The sequence below is a fragment of the Rhinatrema bivittatum genome, chromosome 3 (assembly GCF_901001135.1).
Source record: "Rhinatrema bivittatum chromosome 3, aRhiBiv1.1, whole genome shotgun sequence".
Taxonomy (NCBI): Eukaryota; Metazoa; Chordata; class Amphibia; order Gymnophiona; family Rhinatrematidae; genus Rhinatrema; species Rhinatrema bivittatum.
In genome coordinates, this window is record NC_042617.1 from 285,684,349 (window position 1) to 285,704,586 (window position 20,238).

Genomic DNA, 20,238 nt, shown 5'->3' on the forward strand with positions numbered 1-20,238 from the left:
CTCCTGTTCTCTTTGGAATCAGGAAGTACCTGGAGTAGAATCCCTGCCATCTTTTTTCTGGTGGAATAGGCTCAACCATTGGCTGTTAAGAGGTAGTAGAGCTCTGCTTGTAATACCTCCTGATGTGCTACCGGCCCCCAATGTGGGCGCGGAGGTCAATTTGGCGGGACACCCAGTAGATTCAATTGGTACCCTTGACAGACGATGAACAGAACTCACTGGTCAGAGGTTACACTGGGCCATTGGTTTGCAAAGAACCGCAGCCTACCCCCGACCAGAGGGTCAAATATCCCAGGTTCGGGCAACTAGCTTACACTCCCTATAGTCCACTCAAAACCCCAACCCCAGAGTTGACTGAGGAGCTGGCTGGAGTCTGGGGGCTCTTTGCTGCCTGGGACAGCTGCAGTGTTGACAGCAGCGAGCAGGCGAAAGAAAGACTTCCTTGGCCCCAGTCTCAATTGCTTCCTGGATGAGGAGGACTGGTTCGGAGTACTGGTGGCGAGAGATACTGGAGGATTTCATGGTGGTCTCGAAGTTGGGCCTCAGCATCCCTTACTCTGTCTCTGTAGAGATTTTCTCTGGTACACGACACATCAGTGAGTCATTCCTGTACCTCTGGTTGGAGATCCGAGGCCCATAGCCATACTATTCTGCGGGTGCCGATTCCCACTTTAGAGAATCTCGATGCCGTTTCTGAAACATCATAGGTCGCACGCATGTGTTTCCCGCACACCAGACTCTTGTGCACCAGCATCATGAGGGTGTCTTGCTGCTTTTGAGGCAGCTGTTCAGCCACCTCTTGCACCTGCTCATGTAGAGCTGGCAGGCAGCAATGTGGGCAATAAACATGGTGCGCCTTGTAACGTCTTCCTCCCAAGAGTGTCCATCGCTCTGTGGTCCTTCCCCGGGGCGCCGAGGAATGGGTCCGAGAACACTTGGCCCTCTTGACAGCAGATTCGACCACCACTGACTGGTGAGGCAGCTGATGCTTATCGAATCCGGCAGCCTTCTGGATGAGGTAGACCCAGTCCGCCTTCTTGTTAGCAACATGCACTGTGAGGGGGTGTTCCCATATCCTCAGCAGCAACTCAAGGATCACGTGTACCGGGACTGCCATGATTTCCTTAGGAGGTTCGACAAACTGGAGGATCTCAGCATTTTGTGCCTGGCATCCTCCTCTGTCAAAAGTTGAAATGGGATGGCCTTCGCCATCACCCTCACAAACCCTGCGAAGGTCAAGTCCTCAGGCGGGGGCTTCCTTCATTCATCTGGAGAAGGGTCTGACGGGACACCATCAAAGTCCTCGGAGGAGGACTCAGTCAGATCAACCCCCCAGGGAGTCATAGGGACCATCATCCTCAATGTATGCTACAGGGGATGGGGCCCCAGGTGCTTGGCCTTTGCCAGAGGTGCAGTCACTGTTAGAACTGGACAGGCTGCAGGTCTCTGTGGAGCCAGCAACGACCACTATACCGGTAGGGGGAGGCCTTCGTGCTTCGCCAGGCACCAAAGTTGTCCTGGGAACCGGTGCCAGCTGGGTCAGTAATGCACCGATGAGCACATTGAGCTTCTCCAGAAGTGGTACGAGAATGGGTGGCACTGGGTCCAGTGCCAGTGCCACAGGACAGAACCCCTGCAGTGTCTGCTCCACCACCAGCTGGACTTGGCACTCCAGTTCCTCAAACGTTGCCAGTGCCAAGACCAACTGGGTGGCCATATCTTCTTCAGACCCGTGAGGTGGATCGGCAACTGGCACCAGGACCACTGCAGATCCCTGGGCTATCCTCGCTGTGAGGTTGCTTCGGGGGCATCGTGGCAAAAGCCGATGCATCCCCGTGAATCAACGGAGACCAGTGCTGATGCTTCTTAGGCTTCCCTTGATGCTCGACCTGGCTTTCCTTGGTGCCAAGGTCAAAGACAATGAACACAGCGTCCATGGCTCAGAGGAGATCGACAATGGTCGGTCTCCAGTGCCCCTATCTGCTGGCAGCATCGACAGAACCAATGGTCCTGCCTATATCGATAGCACAGTGTCCATGCTCCCTCGATGCCAATGTCTCGGACTTCCTCGACCCAAAGAGCTGATCTATCTTGTTGAGTCAAAGCAGATATCTCTTCAGGGTAATCTTGGCACATAAGCGGTAACCACATGCGATGCCCTCCGGCGAAAACAGGACGTGACCATGTCGAGGCAAACAAAAGGCCTGCAAAGCTGAAAGTGATGGCGGCAGGCACCAAGGCACCACCATCACAGGAGGGAATCAATCGCAAAAGGTAAATTATCTGAAACGCCAAAAATCTGACTAGAGGCACTACAGGAAGGCACAGAGAGGAACCTAGCGATGGAACTGATGGAAAAAACCCCGCAAAAACGTTTCCCACATGGCTATAAACAGCCAAAGTAAGCTCAATCACCGCGAGGCTTGCAGCTCCACGTAAAACAAAGAGACTGAAGAAGGACTCCATGTGGACGCGTGGTATAGGGCATGCTGGGCATACTCTGTGTGCCTAGTCAAAGTTCTAGAAATTTTGACATAAGTTTTCCGCATCTGGGCTCCACCCCGATGGCACCCATGTGTTAGGACTACCATCCTGCTTGTCCTTGAAGAAAAAAATGAACCAGCCTTGGGTTATTTATATACTGTAACTTTTCTTTTCTTCCTGCCCGCCCTCCTCCAGATTTTAACTCTTTGCATTGAAAAACCACCACCTTAAAGTGACAATCCTTTTTTTGTTTTTATATTTAAAAACAAAAAAAAAAAACAGATTAAATAAAAACATACAGTGAAATATAACCCAGTCCATATCTCTGTGCAATTAAATAACCTCTCCCATTCCTTCCCCACTTCTAAATCACAAAAAAAAACCAAACCAAAACAAAAGCCCAAGATTTACAAAGTGTGTCCTAGGGAAAGATACGTGGGTAGAGCCTTCTGTGCCAAATCAATGCAGTTTGCCTGGTCGCTACTCTTGTCTGTGTCTCTTAATTCCATCCATATAAATATATTCAGAAAGACCAAAAAAAAAAAATTATATATATATATATATATATATATATATATAAGGAGCATGTTTGGATCACTGTGGAGGCCAAAAATAACAACCAACCAAACAAAAAAATGTTAAGGGGGAAGACAGGGAAGTTCCCCAAAAATGTAGGCAGTAGAAGTATCCAAAGGAAGATATAAAGTGTGGAGAAGGGAACTGAGGAAATCCGAGGGTCCAGTGTGCTTGGTTTGATTTGGTTTTTGTTAGTTTTTCTTCCTGTTCCTCCTCCCGTCACTGCGAGCTGGCCCGTTCCAGGATCCGCAGGTCATAGTTCTTTTTGGCCACACGCAGCTTAAACCGACTGACTGCATTGTTAAGTCTGAGGGAGGCATTCTGAGCTGCCACTGTACTGGGGAAGACAGCCACAATGGTGTATAAGGCAGCGAGGTCACCCGGGTGCCTGCCATTTTCCACTGTGCCGCGACCATCACCGGCACCCCCACCAGAACGCCCCTGAGTGTCCTTCAGCCACTGGATTTTGGCACCAGACATGGCAAGTTGAGTGAAGAGTTTGTCTGCCTCGGCACGGGTGATTCCCTCCGGGAGATCGGTGACCTCTAGCACACGACCCAGGACTAAGGGTGGAGGGAGCAGGGAAGAGGAAGAAAGGAAACACATGTTAAGTGCTGACAACCAATGCAACTCTCCCTTTCTCACCTCCTCAGTTACTCAGGGGGGCAATAATCAAAACTGCAAACTCTCAGGCCGATACAGTAGTGTGCTCCGATGGAGTGCACTGTTAGCCTGCTCTTGGACGCGCATTTTCCCTTACCCCTTATTCAGTAAGGGGAGGAAAACGCGCGTCCAACTCGCGGCACCTAATAGCGCCCTGCCCTATTAGGTATGTGCGCGGGATACAGAAAGTAAAATGTGCAGCCAAGCCGCACATTTTACTTTCAGAAATTAGTGCCGACCCAAAGGTAATTTCTTCCGGCGCTGGAAAAGTGCACAGAAAAGCAGTAAAAAGTGCACAGAAAAGCAGTAAAAACTGCTTTTCTGTGCACTTTTCCAGCGCCCTCCGACTTAATTTCATGGTGATATTAAGTCGGAGGTCCCGAAGAGTAAAAAAAAGTTAAAAAAAAAAAAATTTGAATTCGGCCTGCGGCTGTCGGGCCGAAAACCGGACGCTCAATTTTGCTGGCGTCCGGTTTCCAAGCCCATGGCTGTCAGCAGGCTCGAGAACTGATGCCAACAAAATTGAGCGTCGGCTGTCAAACCCGCTGACAGCCGCCGCTCCGAGCTAAAAGGAGGCACTATGGACGTGCTAGTGTCCCTAGCGCCTCCTTTTGCCCGATTCTACCGCACCACCTCATTTGCATACTGTATCGCGCGCACCGGCCACTCGCCGGTGCGCGCGCCGGGAGAGCGGGTGTTTGTCCGCTCGCTCGTGTTTTTACTGAATCGGCCTGTCTGAAAGTACATTCACCCACAGGCTTTGCACTAATAATCAAAGCGAAAGACTGCACAACCTTTGATTTATTTCCCCTATAAATATTGCCTGCAGAGATCCTTCTTACTTTCTCTGTATGTTTGCATAATCAAACCTTTGCATGATCTATACGCATCCTCTCCCCCCCCCCCCCCAACCCCTTATCTTACCCTGTTAATCACTCAATATATCGGACCCTCTGGTACTTATACTTAACCCTACCTCCCCTCAATATAAATTCACTGGTAGTACCCTCCCCTGATAGCTCATCCTGTAACCCTATCCTTAAAGCAATTCCAGTAACTCGTTATTGCTCTGTACATTTTTGTACATATATCAGTTATTATGCAGTTCCTGTTAACTTATGAATTTGTAATGTAAAGTCTGTTGCTACTTCTTTATATCTTTCACATGTTTCTTGTAAAGCCCGTTGCTGCATTATGTTTTATTGTAAATCGAGGTGATGTTCCAAACGTGCCGCGGTATATAAAATCTCTTAAATAAATAAATAAAGTTCCAACCATTGTCTCCAGAATCCACAAGTGAAAGTATGCACGTTGAACAATGAATATACTTTTATCTGCAGATAGGTTAGGCAATATTCAAAGACTCCGCCTAAGCAGGTAAAAAGAAAATTATTCCTTACCTGCTAATTTTTGTTCCTGTAGTACCATGGATCAGTCCAGACAGTGGGTTGTCCTTCCCTTCCAGCAGATGGAGTCAGAGCAAAAACTGAGAGGGCGCTCTCTCATAAGCTGGTGCGCCCTCTGCATCCCCTCAGTATAAAGAATATCAAAGCCAGAAAGACATACCTTGGATGGATCAAGACAAATTGAACAATAACTGTAAACATGTATAAATGCAAACTTGCAACAAGAACTCTTAATCAGTCCCATACTGGTCCTGAAAAGATTAGATAGTCGAGCTGGAAATTTTCCCAAAATCCCACAAAAATATTTAGGGTGGGCGTCTGGACTGATCCATGGTACTACAGGGATGAAAATGAGCAGGTAAGGAATACTTTTCTTTTCCCTGTACATACCAGGATTAGTGCAGATAGTGGGATGCACCAAAGCTTCCCTAAGTAGGGTGGGCCACTGATAGCCCCGCTCAAATGACCTGAGCCCCAAAAGAGCCCACGATCGGCGGTTGAAGATTCAAGGAATAGTGACGCACAAATGTGTGCAACGACTTCCAGGTAGCTGTTTTGCAAATCTCCTACGGAGAGACCGCTCGGCTTTCTACCCAGGAGGCTGCTTGAGCTCGTAGAGAATGAGCCTTTATACCGTCTGGCGATGGATGCCCAGCGCCAATGTACACCGTAGAAATTGCTTCCTTAGCCAGCGGGCAATGGTGGTTTTAGAAGCCTTGTTTTCTTTCTTGGAACCACTCCAGAGGACAAAGAGGTGATCTGATAAACGGAAGTCATTGGTAGCCTCCAGGTATCGAAGGAGGTCGCGCTTGACATCGAGGCGTCTAAAGTCTCTGGAATCCTCATCCTGGAAGGACGGCAGCTCCACTGACTGATTTAAATGAAAGGATGAGGCGACCTGTGGTAGAAATGATAGCACAGTACACAAGGACACTCCTGAATCCGTGAAGCGTAGGTAAGGCTCCCTACATGACAAGGCTTGAAGCTCTGAGATTCTGCGAGCAGAACAGATAGACACCAGGAATACTGTCTTGAGAGTGAGGTCCTTGAGGGTAGCTCTTTTCAGAGGTTCAAAAGGTGGACCGCCTAGAATTTGAAGGACCAAATTCAAGATCCACGAAGGGCAAAAATTGCAGATCGGTGGTTTCACAAGCTTTACTCCTCTCAAGAACTGGACTATGTCAGGATGTGCTGAAAGAGTAGATTCATCCTGATGATGAACGAGAGCACCAAGGGCTGCCACCTGAACTCTAAGGGAATTGTAGACTAATCCCATCTCCAGACCTCGCTGTAAGAAAGACAAGATCTGGGCTATGGTCGCATGACGTGGAGAAAGCTGTGTGGACTGGCACCAAGACTCAAAAACTTTCCAGACCCGGATACAGGACCTGGAGGTGGAAGTCTTCCTAGCCTTGAGAAGAATGGAGATAACCACCTCTGGATACCCCCTTCTTCTCAGCCGGCGCCCGCTCAAAAGCCAGGCCGCTAGACAGAAGCGATCTACCTGGTTGAAAATTACTGGGCCCTGCCGTAGAAAGTTCGGCAGATGTCCCAGTTGAAGCGGGCTGTCCACCGCTAGGTTGACGAAGTCTGCAAACCACGGCCGTCGAGGCCATTCCGCAGCCACCAGGATCACAGGCCCCTGGTGACTCTCTATTCTTCGGAGCACCCTTCCCCATCAAGGGCCAAGGTGGGAACACAGAGCAGGAGGTCCCGCAGCCATGGGAGGACTAGGGCATAGACGCCCTCTGCGCCGGGTTCTCTTCTGCGACTGAAGAAGCACGGAGCCTTCGGTTCCTTTGAGTGGCCATCAAATCCAGATGGAGAGTCCCCCATCGCATGAAGAGGAGTGACACTGCTTCTTGGGACAGTTCCCACTCCCCGGGGTCTAAGCGTTGGTGACTTAAGAAATCTGCTTGAACATTGTCCATCCCTGCAATGTGCGATACCGCCAGATGGGACAAGTGGAGTTCCACCCATGGCATTAGCTTGTTCGTTTCCTGAGCGACATGGAGACTCCTTGTCCCTCCCTGACGGTTGATGTACGCTACTGTCGTTGTGTTGTCAGAGAGGATTCAGACTGATCGACCCTGGACTAGGGGAAGGAAGTGCTTCAGCGCAAGACGAACCGCTCTTGTCTCCAGACGGTTGATGACCCAAGCTGTCTGTACTGGTGTCCATTGACCCTGCGTCGATAGCCGTCTGCACACTGCCCCCCAGCCAGCGAGGCTGGCATCTGCTGTAATGATCACCCATTATGGGACCTCCAGGTCCACCCCTCGTAGCAAGTGATCAAGGTTGAGCCACCAGGACTTCAAAGGGGCGTGGGATAAACACTGTGGATCCATAAAGTCAAGAGTCCGCCAATGAAGAGTGGGTGACTCACCAGAATGACAGCTACTGCCTGGAGACAATACCCTTATTCAATAAACATACACATGCTTACTGTGACTCCAACATCGCTCTAAGCTTCAACAGCAAGAGGAAATGTGGAAAAATGGATTTACACTCACAAAGAGGGGAGTAGCTGGCTTGTTACGGCGGTTACTACCCCAAACCAAATAAGCCTGATACTTCACCTTCAATGCATATACAGCATAGTTCTCTGCTTCAACGACAGGGGAGAAGAAAAAAGGGTTCGCACTCACAAAGCGGGGAGTAGCTGGCTTGTTACGGCGGTTACTACCCCAACCAAATGTGTCTGATACTTCACTTTCGATGCATATCCAGCATGGCTCTCTGCTTCAACGGCATGGGAGAAGACCGATACATCACGCATTTCCAGCATAGCTCCCTGCTTCAACAGCAGGGGAGAAGAAAAACAACCAATAAGGACTGTATAACATAGTCTGGGTAAAACAAATAAGCAAGGGTGTAGCTTGCTTATTGCGGCGGTTACTACCCCTACTACCCCTAACTAATCAAGCTAGATATTTCAATGGTGGGGGAGGAAGGTAAATAGAACCAAGAGCTAAGAGAAACAGATAAGTATGAGAGAAAAAATGTGTGAAGCTTGCTGGGCAGACTGGATGGGCCGTTTGGTCTTCTTCTGCCGTCATTTCTATGTTTCTATGTTTCTAGGTCAGGCTGTCCTTGGCTAAGGGTGGTATCGGCAGAAGAGCCTGAAATTCCCGAGACACCGACTTCCAACGGGAGAGTAATGCTCTTTGTAAGGGACGCATGTGGGCAAACGCCCAAGGCACTATATCTATAGTGGAGGCCATGGAGCCCAGCACCTGGAGATGGACTCTTGCTGTGGGAAACCGGAGGTCTCGAAAGCGCTGAACCTGATTGAGGAGAGACTGAGCCCGATCCAAACGAAGAGAGTCTGTGCCCACTTTGTTGTCAAAATGAGCTCCCAAGAAGTCGAGGGACTGCGACGGAGTCAGACTGCTCTTGGCAAAATTGACGACCCAGCCGAGCGATTGGAGGAGAAGTAGTACTCTCTCGACTGCGTGCTGACACAGGTCCCTGGACTTAGCCCGGATGAGCCAGTCGTCCAAATAGGGATGGATCAGAATTCCTTCCCTCCGCAGGGCCGCCGCCGCCACCACTACCATTACCTTGGTGAAAGTGCGAGGAGCAGTTGCCAGGCCGAAGGGCAGGGCCTGGAACTGGAAATGCTGCCCTAGAATCTTGAAGCGAAGGAAGCGCTGATGGTCCTTTAGGATGGGGATATGAAGATAAGCCTCCATCAAGTCGAACTCTCCCCGGTGCACCACAGCAATAACTGAACGCAGGGTTTCCATCCTGAAGTGTGGTATCTTGAGAGCCCTGCTGACCATTTTGAGATCCAATATTGGTCGGAAGGAGCCTTCCTTCTTGGGGACTATGATGGGCCAAGCTGTCTGTACTGGTGTCCATCGACCCTGCGTCGATTGCCGTCCGCACAGCTCCCCTATGAAAAAAGACTAAAGAGGTTAGGACTTTTCAGTTTGGAGAAGAGACGGCTGAGGGGGGATATGATAGAGGTGTTTAAAATCATGAGAGGTCTAGAACGGGTAGATGTGAATCGGTTATTTACTCTTTCGGATAATAGAAAGACTAGGGGGCACTCCATGAAGTTAGCATGTGGCATATTTAAAACTAATCGGAGAAAGTTCTTTTTTACTCAACGCACAATTAAACTCTGGAATTTGTTGCCAGAGGATGTGATTAGTGCAGTTAGTATAGCTATGTTTAAAAAAGGATTGGATAAGTTCTTGGAGGAAAAGACCATTACCTGCTATTAATTAAGTTGACTTAGAAAATAGCCACTGCTATTACTAGTATCGGTAACATGGAATAGACTTAGTTTTTGGGTACTTGCCAGGTTCTTATGGCCTGGATTGGCCACTGTTGGAAACAGGATGCTGGGCTTGATGGACCCTTGGTCTGACCCAGAATGGCATGTTCTTATGAAGTAGACGGAATAATGGACGAACCCATGATCTGGTACCAGCACAGGGAGAATGGCCCCCAAATCCAGGAGTCAATCCAGAGTCTGTCGCACTGCGCACTGCTTTCTTGGTCCACACGGGGAGAAGACAAACCTGTCTCTGAGAGGTCGAGCAAATTCTAAAGCATAACTGTGCTGTAGAATATCCAAGACCCATTGGTCTGAGGTAATTTTGACCCACTCCTCGTAGAAGAGGGAAAGACATCCTCCTATCTGGGGAATCGAAGAGTGGGCCGGCAATGTTTCATTGGGCAGATTTAGCAGAAGTCCCTTGGGCGTGGGTGTCTCGGGCTGGTCATCGTCCCTGAAAGGAATGAGACCAGTGTTGTGTCCGTCCCTGCTCGACGCCCTCATTCCGCCCTCTTTACCTCTGTGGCGACTCCCTCCGAGTTTGATGGATGGCTGGCTGCCACGGCGTCTCCATGCCATCTCTCTCCGGCGTCCGTGGACCAGATCGACGTTGCAGATCTGCCAGGTTGCCTGAAGACCTAGGGCTGCGCGCGTGCTCTGATTGACGTACCAGCAAGGGCGCGAACCTCAGGGGCATCCCCCTAAGATGACGTCATCCGCTTCCAATATTTAAAGGTTTCTAATTCACTATCTAACTGGGTTAGCAAGGGGATTGCTTCGGCTTCGCTTCCCAAGCTACTTTGCCTCCTCGGACTTACCAGAGGTACCCGCTCCTCGGGGGCCTCGCTCTTTTTCTTTACTTTCAGATTACAGATAGGAACCAATACTTGCTCCTCGAGGGCCCATGTTCCTGGACACTTTGAAGATCCTCTACTGCCTGGAAGCTATCGCTGCTACAAACATTCGTGAGTTACCATCGCTCTCTCAGAGCTTTCCCTGGAACCAGGTACTCGCTCCTCAAGGGCCTAAACCTTTCCAGCTCCTGAGCCTCCTTGAGACCTTTTGTCATCTAGTTCTGTTCATGAACTCTGTCTACTCTGCCTACTCACTTTCTACAGTTTCTCAACAGCTCAGCCGGCCTGGATTGCTGTTCCAGTACCTGAGGGACTACAGCCCTGCTGGGCATATCAGCTCTGGGGGTTTCAATAACCTGTTTAATAAAAGAACTAATGTGTGTCTGTCTCCATACTCAAGTATAGCCAGTGGTCCCTCTCGGGATATCCTCCCAGGGGAGTGGTCATCTGCCACCGGCCCAGGGACCCATCTACAACTATATCAGATTCATTACAGATTGCTACTCCTTAGCAAGATGATATCTGAGACACTACAAGATAGCTGATTCCTCCCCTTAGGAGCCAATCATAACAGAATTACATCAGTTTGCTAACTCCTATCTGATTGCTCCTCCCATCAGATAGCGGGTTTCTAACAGATTGCTATCTCCGCAGTCTAACAGCAGATTTACAAGAGATTGCTAACTCCTCACGGAGAATACAGCAGATTTCCAACAACCAGGACTGCGATCTTGAAGAGGGAGGTCTGTGAGAAACTGGTCTAGCCTGGCGGAAACGTCATTGTTCTCTGAAATGGTTTCATGTGGTGCTATATGTTCTGGAGCTCAGAGGACAATCTTCCGGAAACTTATGTACTTTGTTCTCTCTGAGCGATTTAATGAGTTGATCCAGCTCGTCTCCAAACAGCAACTTACCCTTGAAGGGAAGGGAGCCCAGCTGAGACTTGGAAGAAGAATCAGCCAACCAGTTTCTGAGCCAGAGGAGGCATCTAGCTGAGACCACTGATACCATGGACCTGGCCAGTACTCTGAGATCATCATACAGAGAGCCCACGCCATAAGCAATAACGGCTTCTAGTCATTCCGCCTGCTGTGCCTCTCCTGGAGGAAGCTCTTGTGTGCTGAACAGTTGTTGGACCCACCAAAAACCTGTTCTCTGCATTAGGGAGCTGCACACTGCAGCCCTAACCCCCCAGGGCGGAGACCTCAAAAACCCTCTTCAAGTAAACCTCAAGTTTGCGGTCCTGCAGGTCTCTGAGGGCTGCTCCTCCAGTCACTGGAATAGTAGTCCTTTTCGTGACTGCCGATACCGAAGCATCCACCTTCGGTACCTTCAGCAGGTCCAGGGACTCCTCCGGGAGTGGGTACAGCTTTGTCCATCGCTCTGCCAACCCGCAGAGAAGCCTCCGGAGTCTCCCACTCCCTGGACAACAATTGGAGGAGCATAGGATGAAAAGGAAAGGTCTTCGATGGGGGCCGGAGGCCTGCCAGGACCGGGTCCCCCTTTGTCACAGTGCTGGGTCCAGGGGCCTCCTGGGGAGCCTCGATATCCAATTCAGCCAGGACATGCGAAATAAGCGGGTCCAACTCATCCCTCTGAAAAAGGCGCAAGACCGAGGATCATCCCCCTCAATGTGCGCCAAAGGACCAAGGTCATCCAATCCGGGTCCATCGCCAGGTCAGCCGGAGGAGGACGGGGGTCAGGAACGGTTGGGCGGAAAATGACAGGTCTGCCACTGAAAGGAAAATTAGTTCTTACCTGTTAATTTTCATTCCTGTAGTACCACGGATCAGTCCAGACAGTGGGTTGAGCCTCCTTTCCAGCAGGTGGAGACAGACTAAAACTTGCAGGATGCCCTATATCAGGACAGAGCCTATCCTTTCACCCTTCAGTATAACGTATGTCAAAGCAGAAAACAATAAAACCAAGAATAGGATCAAGCAAGTAACCAAAAGCTCAACGGAGCAACCATAGAATAATGTAGAAGCATAGTATACCTATACGCTCTTGCATAAACTTGGTATAAAATAACCACCAAGGCTTCCGGTGTAAATGCTCAGTAATCTTGCACCAAGGAAAATATGAAATCTGCAGACCTGCAAGAAAACAAGCTTCGAGAGGACAGAAGACAGACAGGGAAGGGCGTCTGGACTGAATGAAAATTAACAGGTAAGAACTAATTTTCCTTTCCTGTACGTACCCGGATCAGTCCAGACAGTGGGATGTACCAAAGCTTCCCTAAACTGGGTGGGACCGAGACAGTCCCGCTCGAAGCACTTGCTGCCCAAAGGAACCGAACACTGGAGCGTGTACATCCAGACGGTAGTGCCGAGCAAAAGTGTGCAGACACGTCCAAGTGGCAGCCCTGCAAATCTCCTGTGGAGAGACAGACTGACTCTCCGCCCAAGAACTAGCCTGAGAACACAGAGAATGGGCTTTCAGACCCTCAGGAAGTGGACGACCTTGACAAAGATATGCCGAGGAAATGGCTTCCTTCAACCACCGCGCAATCGTGGTCTTAGAAGCCTGTTTACCCCAGTTGGGACCACTCCAAAGGACGAAGAGATGGCCCGAAACGCGAAAGTCATTGGTGACTTGAAGATAACGAAGCAAGACTCGCTTGACATCCAGTCGACGGGGGTCGCCCCCAGCCGTACCCGCAATCTCCTCCGGAGAGAACGCGGGGAGTTCCACCGACTGGTTGACGTAAAAAGCGGAGACAACCTTAGGCAAGAAGGAAGGAACCGTCCTGAGAGAGACCCCGGAATCAGAAAAACGCAAGAAGGGCTCCCGACAGGACAGCGCCTGAAGCTCGGAAATACGACGAGCAGAGGAGATAGAGACTAGAAAGACAGTCTTAAGAGTAAGATCCTTGAGCGTAGAGTGGTGAAGAGGCTCAAAGGGAGCCGCACAGAGAGCACAAAGGACGAGGTTGAGACTCCACGATGGACACGTGGCCCGAGAGGGAGGGCGGAGGTGTCTAACGCCCCTCAGGAAACGAATGACGTCCGGGTGAGCAGCCAAGGCATGACCATCCACCCGACCCAGGAGAGAGCCAAGCGCAGAGACTTGAACGCGTAAGGAACTGAAGGAGAGACCCTTAGAGAGACCCTTCTGAAGGAAAGAAAGAACCAAAGGAATCGAGGTGGAGCGCGCCGGGACGCCCGCCTCCGTACATGCGGACTCAAAGACCTTCCAGATGCGCACATAGGCCAGAGAAGTCGACTGCTTCCGGGCTCGCAGCAGGGTGGAGATGACCTCCTCCCTATAACCTTTGCGCCTCAGACGACGCCGTTCAAAAGCCAGGCCGCTAGACAGAAGCGATCGGCCTGGTCGAAAATACAGGCCCCTGCCGGAGGAGACGAGGGAGATGACTGAGGCGCAGGGGCCCGTCCACCGCGAGATTGATGAGATCCGCGAACCACGGCCTTCGCGGCCACACGGGAGCGACGAGAATCACCGGACCCCGGTGGAGTTCAATCCTCCTGAGAACTTTCCCTACCAGAGGCCACGGGGGGGGGGGGGGGGGGGGGGGGGGAACACGTACAGAAGCACGTCCGCCGGCCAAGGGAGAGCCAGAGCATCCACGCCCGCTGCGCCGTGTTCCCTCCAGCAGCTGAAGAACCGATTGGCTTTGGCATTGCGCAGAGTCGCCATGAGGTCGAGATGAGGAGGACCCTACCTGTCCACTATCAGAGCCATGGCCGCGTCCGAGAGTTCCCATTCTCCCGGATCGAGCGACTGCCAGCTGAGGAAGTCGGCTTGAACATTGTCTTTTCCGGCGATGTGAGAGGCCGCAAGGCACTGTAGGTGACGCTCCGCCCAAGCGAGTAGGCGGCTGGCTTCTATGTCTACCAGGGGACTGCGAGTGCCCCCTTGGCGATTGATGTAGGCGACTGTGGTGGAGTTGTCGGACAGGACTCGTACCACATTTGTCGCGGATCAGAGGAAGGAACTCCTGAAGGGCCAGGCGGACCGCCAAAGTTTCCAGCCGATTGATGCGCCAGCACGACTGAGTCTGAGACCATGTCCCCTGGGTGGACTGAGATAGGCAGACCGCACCCCAGCCCAACAAGCTGGCGTCCGTGGTTACTATCGTCCACTGTGGAGCTTGAAGAGGCATCCCTTGTAGGAGATGAGGAAGGGACAGCCACCATTGTAATTCGTTGGCAGTAGACTCCAAGAAGGGAAGGACTACGTGGAACTGCTCCGACACTGGTTGCCAACGAGACAGCAAAGCTTTCTGTAATGGATGCATATGAGCAAAGCCCAGGGGACCAGATTGATGGTAGAAGCCATGGAGCCCAGGACTTGGAGTTAATCCCGGGCCGTCGGTGAAGAGAGCGCAATCAAATTCTGAACCTGACCGATCAGTTTGAGGGCTCGCGCCCAAGGTAAGAAAACCTTGCCTACTCGGGTGTCGAAGTGTGCTCCCAGAAATTCCAACTCCTGGGAGGGCTGAAGCTTGCTCTTGGAAAAGTTCACTATCCACCCTAGAGAGGCAAGGAGCTCCAGGACTCGATCCACTGCCCGCTGGCAAGAGGTCTCCGACTTGGCCCTGATGAGCCAATCGTCCAGATAGGGATGGACAAGAATCCCTTCCCGGCTCAAGGCCGCAGCCACTACTACCATTGCCTTCGTGAAGGTGCGAGGAGCGGTCGCGAGGCCGAAGGGGAGAGCTCGAAACTGGAAGTCCTGGTTGAGAATGTGGAATCGGAGAAACTTCTGGTAGTCGCAGTGGATGGGGATATGAAAATATGCTTCTGCGAGATCAAGGGAAGCAAGGAACTCTCCTGGACAGACCGCCGCAATGACTGCCCGCAGGGTTTCCATGCGAAAGTGGGGATCTTGAGGGCTCGATTGACCCTCTTGAGGTCCAGGATTGAGTGGAAGGACCCGTCCTTTTTGGGCACGGTGAAGTAAATAGAATACTGGCCAGCGCCAATTTCCCTTTCTGGGACTGGGACCACCCCCCCAGATCCAGAAACTTGGAGAGAGTCTGGACCACCACGTCCCTCTTGGCCCGGCCGCAAGGTGAGAACAGAAAGAGATCTGGAAGTTCTCTGACGAGGTCGAAAGCGTACCCGTCTCTGATAATGTCAAGGACCCACTGATCTGAAGTGATTTTGACCCATTCCTCGAAAAACAGGGAGAGGCGTCCGCCGAGGTAAGGGACCGAGGGATGGGCCGGCTGAACTTCATTGTGTGGCAGGTTTAGCGGTAGTACGCACGGGCTGGCCCTCGCGAAAGGGCCGCCTGCCACGAAAGGACTGCGACCAGGACAGCGCACGAGAAGACCCCCTAGGAGTACCGCCCCGCCCTCGAGAAGTGAAGCGACGCTGACCCCTGAAGCGAAAGCGAGAGGCCGCGAAGGACCGAGAAGCCTTAGGGCGGTCCTCTGGAAGTTTATGGACCTTGTTGTCAGCCAAGGAGTCCATAAGCTTGTCGAGGTCCTCGCCAAAGAGCATCTTACCTTTGAAGGGAAAGATGCCCAGCCGGGTCTTCGAGGACTGATCAGCCGACCAGTGGCGAAGCCAAAGGAGCCTCCGGGCAGCCACTTCTGAAACCATCGCCTTCGCCTGGACATGGACCAAATCGTAGAGGGCGTCCGACACGTAAGCGATTACCGCCTCCAGACGTTCGGCCTGTTCTGCCTCACCTGGCGGAAGCTCCTGGGCGCAGAGTAACTGTTGGACCCACTGGAGGCCTGCCCGCATCATGAGGCTGCTACAGCAAGATGCCCGAACCCCTAGGGCCAGCACGTCGAAGATGCGCTTCAGGTGAGCCTCCAGCTTACGATCTTGCGAATCCTTTAGGGCCGAGGAACCTTCCACCAGGATCGTGGTGTGCTTGGCCACTGCAGAAACATAAGAATCCACTGATGGATATCGCAACAGCTCCAAGCCCTCTTCCGGGAGGGGATAGAGCTTATCCATCGCACGCCCCACCCGGAGCGAACACTCAGGAGCCTCCCATTCCCGTAGGATAAGGAGCTTAAGCATAGGGTGGAAGGGAAAGGCCGAGGCCGGAGCCCGGAGCCCTCCCAAAACTGGGTTCATATCCTTAGGAAGTGAGGCCATGAGATTATCCACGGAGGGACTTTCCAGACGCAGCTCCTCCAAAACAAAAGGGAGGAGGGGCTCTAGCTCCTCCTTACGAAAAAGACGAAGGGCTCTGGGGTCATCCCCCTCTAGGGGGGGCATCTGCCGAATCCGAGGAAGCAGCGGGGTCTGAGGACCCAGGAGACACCGGGGGAGGGGAGGAGGGGGGCACCCCCGGGACCACCCGCACTGGTCCCTGAGGCTCCGCAGCCGATCCAGAGGTCAACGGCGCTGAGCGAGGGATTTTAGACGGGGGGGGGGCAAGGGGGGGGCTTTCATTCATCTCATGCAGGCTAGCTAAATAAGATTTGTGCATGAGGAGGACGAAATCCGCGGAAAAAGGGACCCTGGATTTACCAGGGGGGGGGGGGGGGGGAAGAGAGGGGGGGTGAGGGAAGGTCAGGACCCCCCTCCTGGGAACCCGCGGTGGCCAAATCGGGGGTTAAATCGAAAAAATCCGGCCCCCCAGCCCCAGGGAACACTGAAATTGGCCCAGACGAAAAATCCAAGATGGCGGCCGTTCCCGGGCTCTGCCGACCCGGGAAAGGCCTAGCCATGCCGGGAGGAGTGGAGCCCCGGGCTAAATTTGCTTGTCCTGCCGAGGAGGGACCTTCCCCACCCGGCAGACAAGCAGTGCAGAGGCCCTGCTGCGAAAAACGCGAGGAGGACAGCCCACAAGAAACACAGGCTGTCAGCCGGGACATAGCAACCTCGGCTGCACAGCAGGAGAGAGCAGGCGGGAACCTGCTGCCTTCTGCTTCTCTGACTGCCGGATCTAATCCTATACTGACCAGAAAAAGTTAAAAAAGCTGGTCAACTGCTGCAAATAAGTTAGAGGTAGGTGAGTACCTGCAACTTATTGAAAGTTAAAACTTTGAAACTCCTTTTTTTTTTTTTTTACTGAGCGCAGCAGCGGGTTCAAAACCCTCTCGGCAGCCAGAGGGGGAACGAGGCCCAGAGAGCGTCGGTCCCCACACCTGGAAGCGTACACGGACTCAGGACTAAACAGGGAACCCCCTCCTGCAAAAGGGAACAAGCCCCCCTGAGCCAGGCAAGAGCTGGGAGACGGAAGTCTCCCACACAAAAAGGCACTAAAGAAGGTACAAATTCCTTCAGAGAATCACTTTCTATAATTTTTAAAAACAAGAACCAAAAGAAGTACTTGCTTGAACCTAAAGAGAATAAAGAGGCTGACTAGCCTACAGCAGAGAACCGAAGGGGAGATGCTGCACCTGCTGGGAGACAGACGAATACAGAAGGGTGGAAAGGATAGGCTCTGTCCTGATATAGGGCATCCTGCAAGTTTTAGTCTGTCTCCACCTGCTGGAAAGGAGGCTCAACCCACTGTCTGGACTGATCCAGGTACGTACAGGAACAAAGGTTCTGCCTGCAAGTCTTCAGCAGAACTGTCCACAGAGGAAATTATTCTCTCTCTTTTTTTTTTTTAAACTTAGGATCCATCCAGGAAAGAGTATTAGAGAAAAAGAAAATAAATTGTCCAAATGGTAATTTCTCTAAAGTAACTGGGGAACAGAAGGTGTTACCCGCATCTGTTGGAGTCAGAGAAATACTGAGGGGATGCAGAGGGTGCACCAGCTTATGAGAGAGTGCCCTCTCAGTTTTTGCTCTGACTCCATCTGCTGGGAGGGGGGGGGGGGGGGAGGGAAGAACAACCCACTGTCTGGACTGATCCTGGTACATACAGGGAAAATGCATTTTTACCTATGGAAAAGACTGTGAATATTGCTCTCCTTGTGCTCACTATCTACTTTCCCTAATCAGCTACTCACCCTCCGTTCCCATCATCAAATCCATCTGCTCATTCACAATCCCTGTCTTTTACTTACTCATCAGTCACCTACCTTTAGTCACCTACCCTCCATCATCCACACATCCAACCACCTGCAGTCTAAATTACCTATCTCACCCAACTTAACTTGCCTGATCTCTCATTTACCTTCCCATACCAACTTAGTCATTCACCCTCTCTAAGCCCCCCTTATCAACCTGACCACAATCTTTCCCACTTAAACCATCATTTGTCTTTTCTTAGTCCATACTTGCATTTTCTCATACATACCCATCTACAGATTCATCATCCCCCACCCTAATCCTGCTTGAGTATGTCAGCTGCAAGCAACAAAAGTAACACATTCACTTCAGCAACAAGAACAGTACTCATTGCTAATCCCTCAATATGAACAAAAATCTTATATTAATGAAACAAATCTAGAAAGCACAAATGCCTACATTATACACTGAAGACTGCCTTGTACAGCTTTTCAATGTATACTTATTGATTTTTTGGTCCCCTTCCTCTACTTTGTGCCCCAAAAATGCTCTGCCTCCCTTCCCTCCCTCCCAAAATACCTCCCGCCACCCCTGACGTGAGATGCCAAGCTCTTGCCTATGTCAGCAGTTCCCAGATCCGTTGATGCAGATTTGAGTGCTTGCCTCTTCCCTCTGTTCCCGTGCTTCATTCCAGCCTGTCCCTGCAACCAAAGGAGAAAAATGCCATCATGGAAAGTATAGTAAGTGCAAGGAGCAGATGTGTGGGCAAAAATGATACTGGGTCTCAGGAAATCCCGAGATAAGCACGTGAGCTCCTTAGCGGTGGAGAAGCAAAGATACAGTTGAAGATCAGCAGGTACTGCAGTAGGGAGGGCGAACAGGCAAAGACTGGATGAGCCTGGATGTCCTTAGTGTCTGCATGTTGATGAGATAAGAGGTTTATACCATGGAATACTTTGAGGAATGCAGAGGGTATTGCTGTTTTAATATCCAATATTTAGCCTGGGGAGGGAATGGGACTTGGCAAAAGAATGAGGGTTGGGTCTGGTCAGTGCTTACCTGATGTACCGAGTAAGAGGGCTGGCTATGCAGAAGTGGAGGGCACACAGAAAGGTTATACTGCAGGGGCTGACCGAGCAGCGAATATCGACCATCACCTAAAAATACATAAAAATAGCTGTCTATATTTTTTTTCTTCCTGTCTATCATGCAAGGATGATGATTACAATATTTAAAAGTAATATTTTAGGAAGCTTCAGGGCTCAGTCAATAGCAACACAGTTTCTGAGCTCCTGTTAGAGCGCCCATCTGGCTCCATTTTTATACTGGAAGGTGGATCCAGTCTTGATTTGATCCCATTGGATGAAGGGAGCCATAGTTCTGTTTTTCTTAGGAAAAGCAGAACTACAGGCCACACAGAAAAAAGTCTGCCTCAATCTGTCAGTGAAAAAATTGAGCTAGCTGGCAATCCCAGCCCCTGTCTGACCAGAGGGCAACACATGAGCAACTGCACTGTTGAGAAAAAATTAGATCAGTTCACAAAGGAGGGCTGCTACAGTATGGTTAATTTCAGAGATGCAGGAAGTAGCTGACAATCCAGGAAAAATACCAAGCACTTGAAAAATCACTAAGAATGTGCAAGTCACATCTATAAAATCAAACAAACATGGAGACAAAATAAATGGTTTTATAGATGGCAAGATGATATCCAAAATGCCCTACACAAGCGATTCGCTGGAATGCTGACAGTCAATGCAATGTTGAACAATCGGAGCTTCAATCCTCATGTTCACACAGTTTTGATGTTCAATCATCCTTAATCGAAAAGAACAGAATGCCTTCACAATGTACAACAATGCACAGGGGCATTAAATAAAATATATTACACCTATAGAACTGCCACAAAAAGCATGATGGAGACCAATGGGAGTTCTGTTGGGAAAAATCAATGGAGATCCCGTAATTGCTTGACAGATGATTCAGACCAGATTGCATTTAAAAAAAACCATCATTAGTATGCATATGGTTTAAAATGGGACAAATGGGAGGCTTCTGGTACCGTCATGAAGCTGTGA

The 20,238-nt window shown here is 50.8% G+C and overlaps 1 protein-coding gene across 10 annotated transcripts in view; it reads right to left on the minus strand.

Moving 5' to 3' along the window:
- Nucleotides 1-2,726: 2,726 nt before the first annotated feature.
- Nucleotides 2,727-20,238, minus strand: part of R3HDM2 (R3H domain containing 2) — a 447,291-nt gene continuing 429,779 nt past the window's right edge. For all 10 annotated transcript variants that reach the window (XM_029594890.1, XM_029594896.1, XM_029594892.1 and 7 more), the window contains 3 exons: nucleotides 19,223-19,320; nucleotides 18,780-18,864; nucleotides 2,727-3,623 (listed from right to left, as the gene is read on the minus strand). In XM_029594890.1, coding sequence (XP_029450750.1) covers nucleotides 3,280-3,623; nucleotides 18,780-18,864; nucleotides 19,223-19,320 — 527 coding nt within the window. In that variant the 3' untranslated portion in view covers nucleotides 2,727-3,279. The remainder of the gene's footprint in view (nucleotides 3,624-18,779; nucleotides 18,865-19,222; nucleotides 19,321-20,238) is intronic.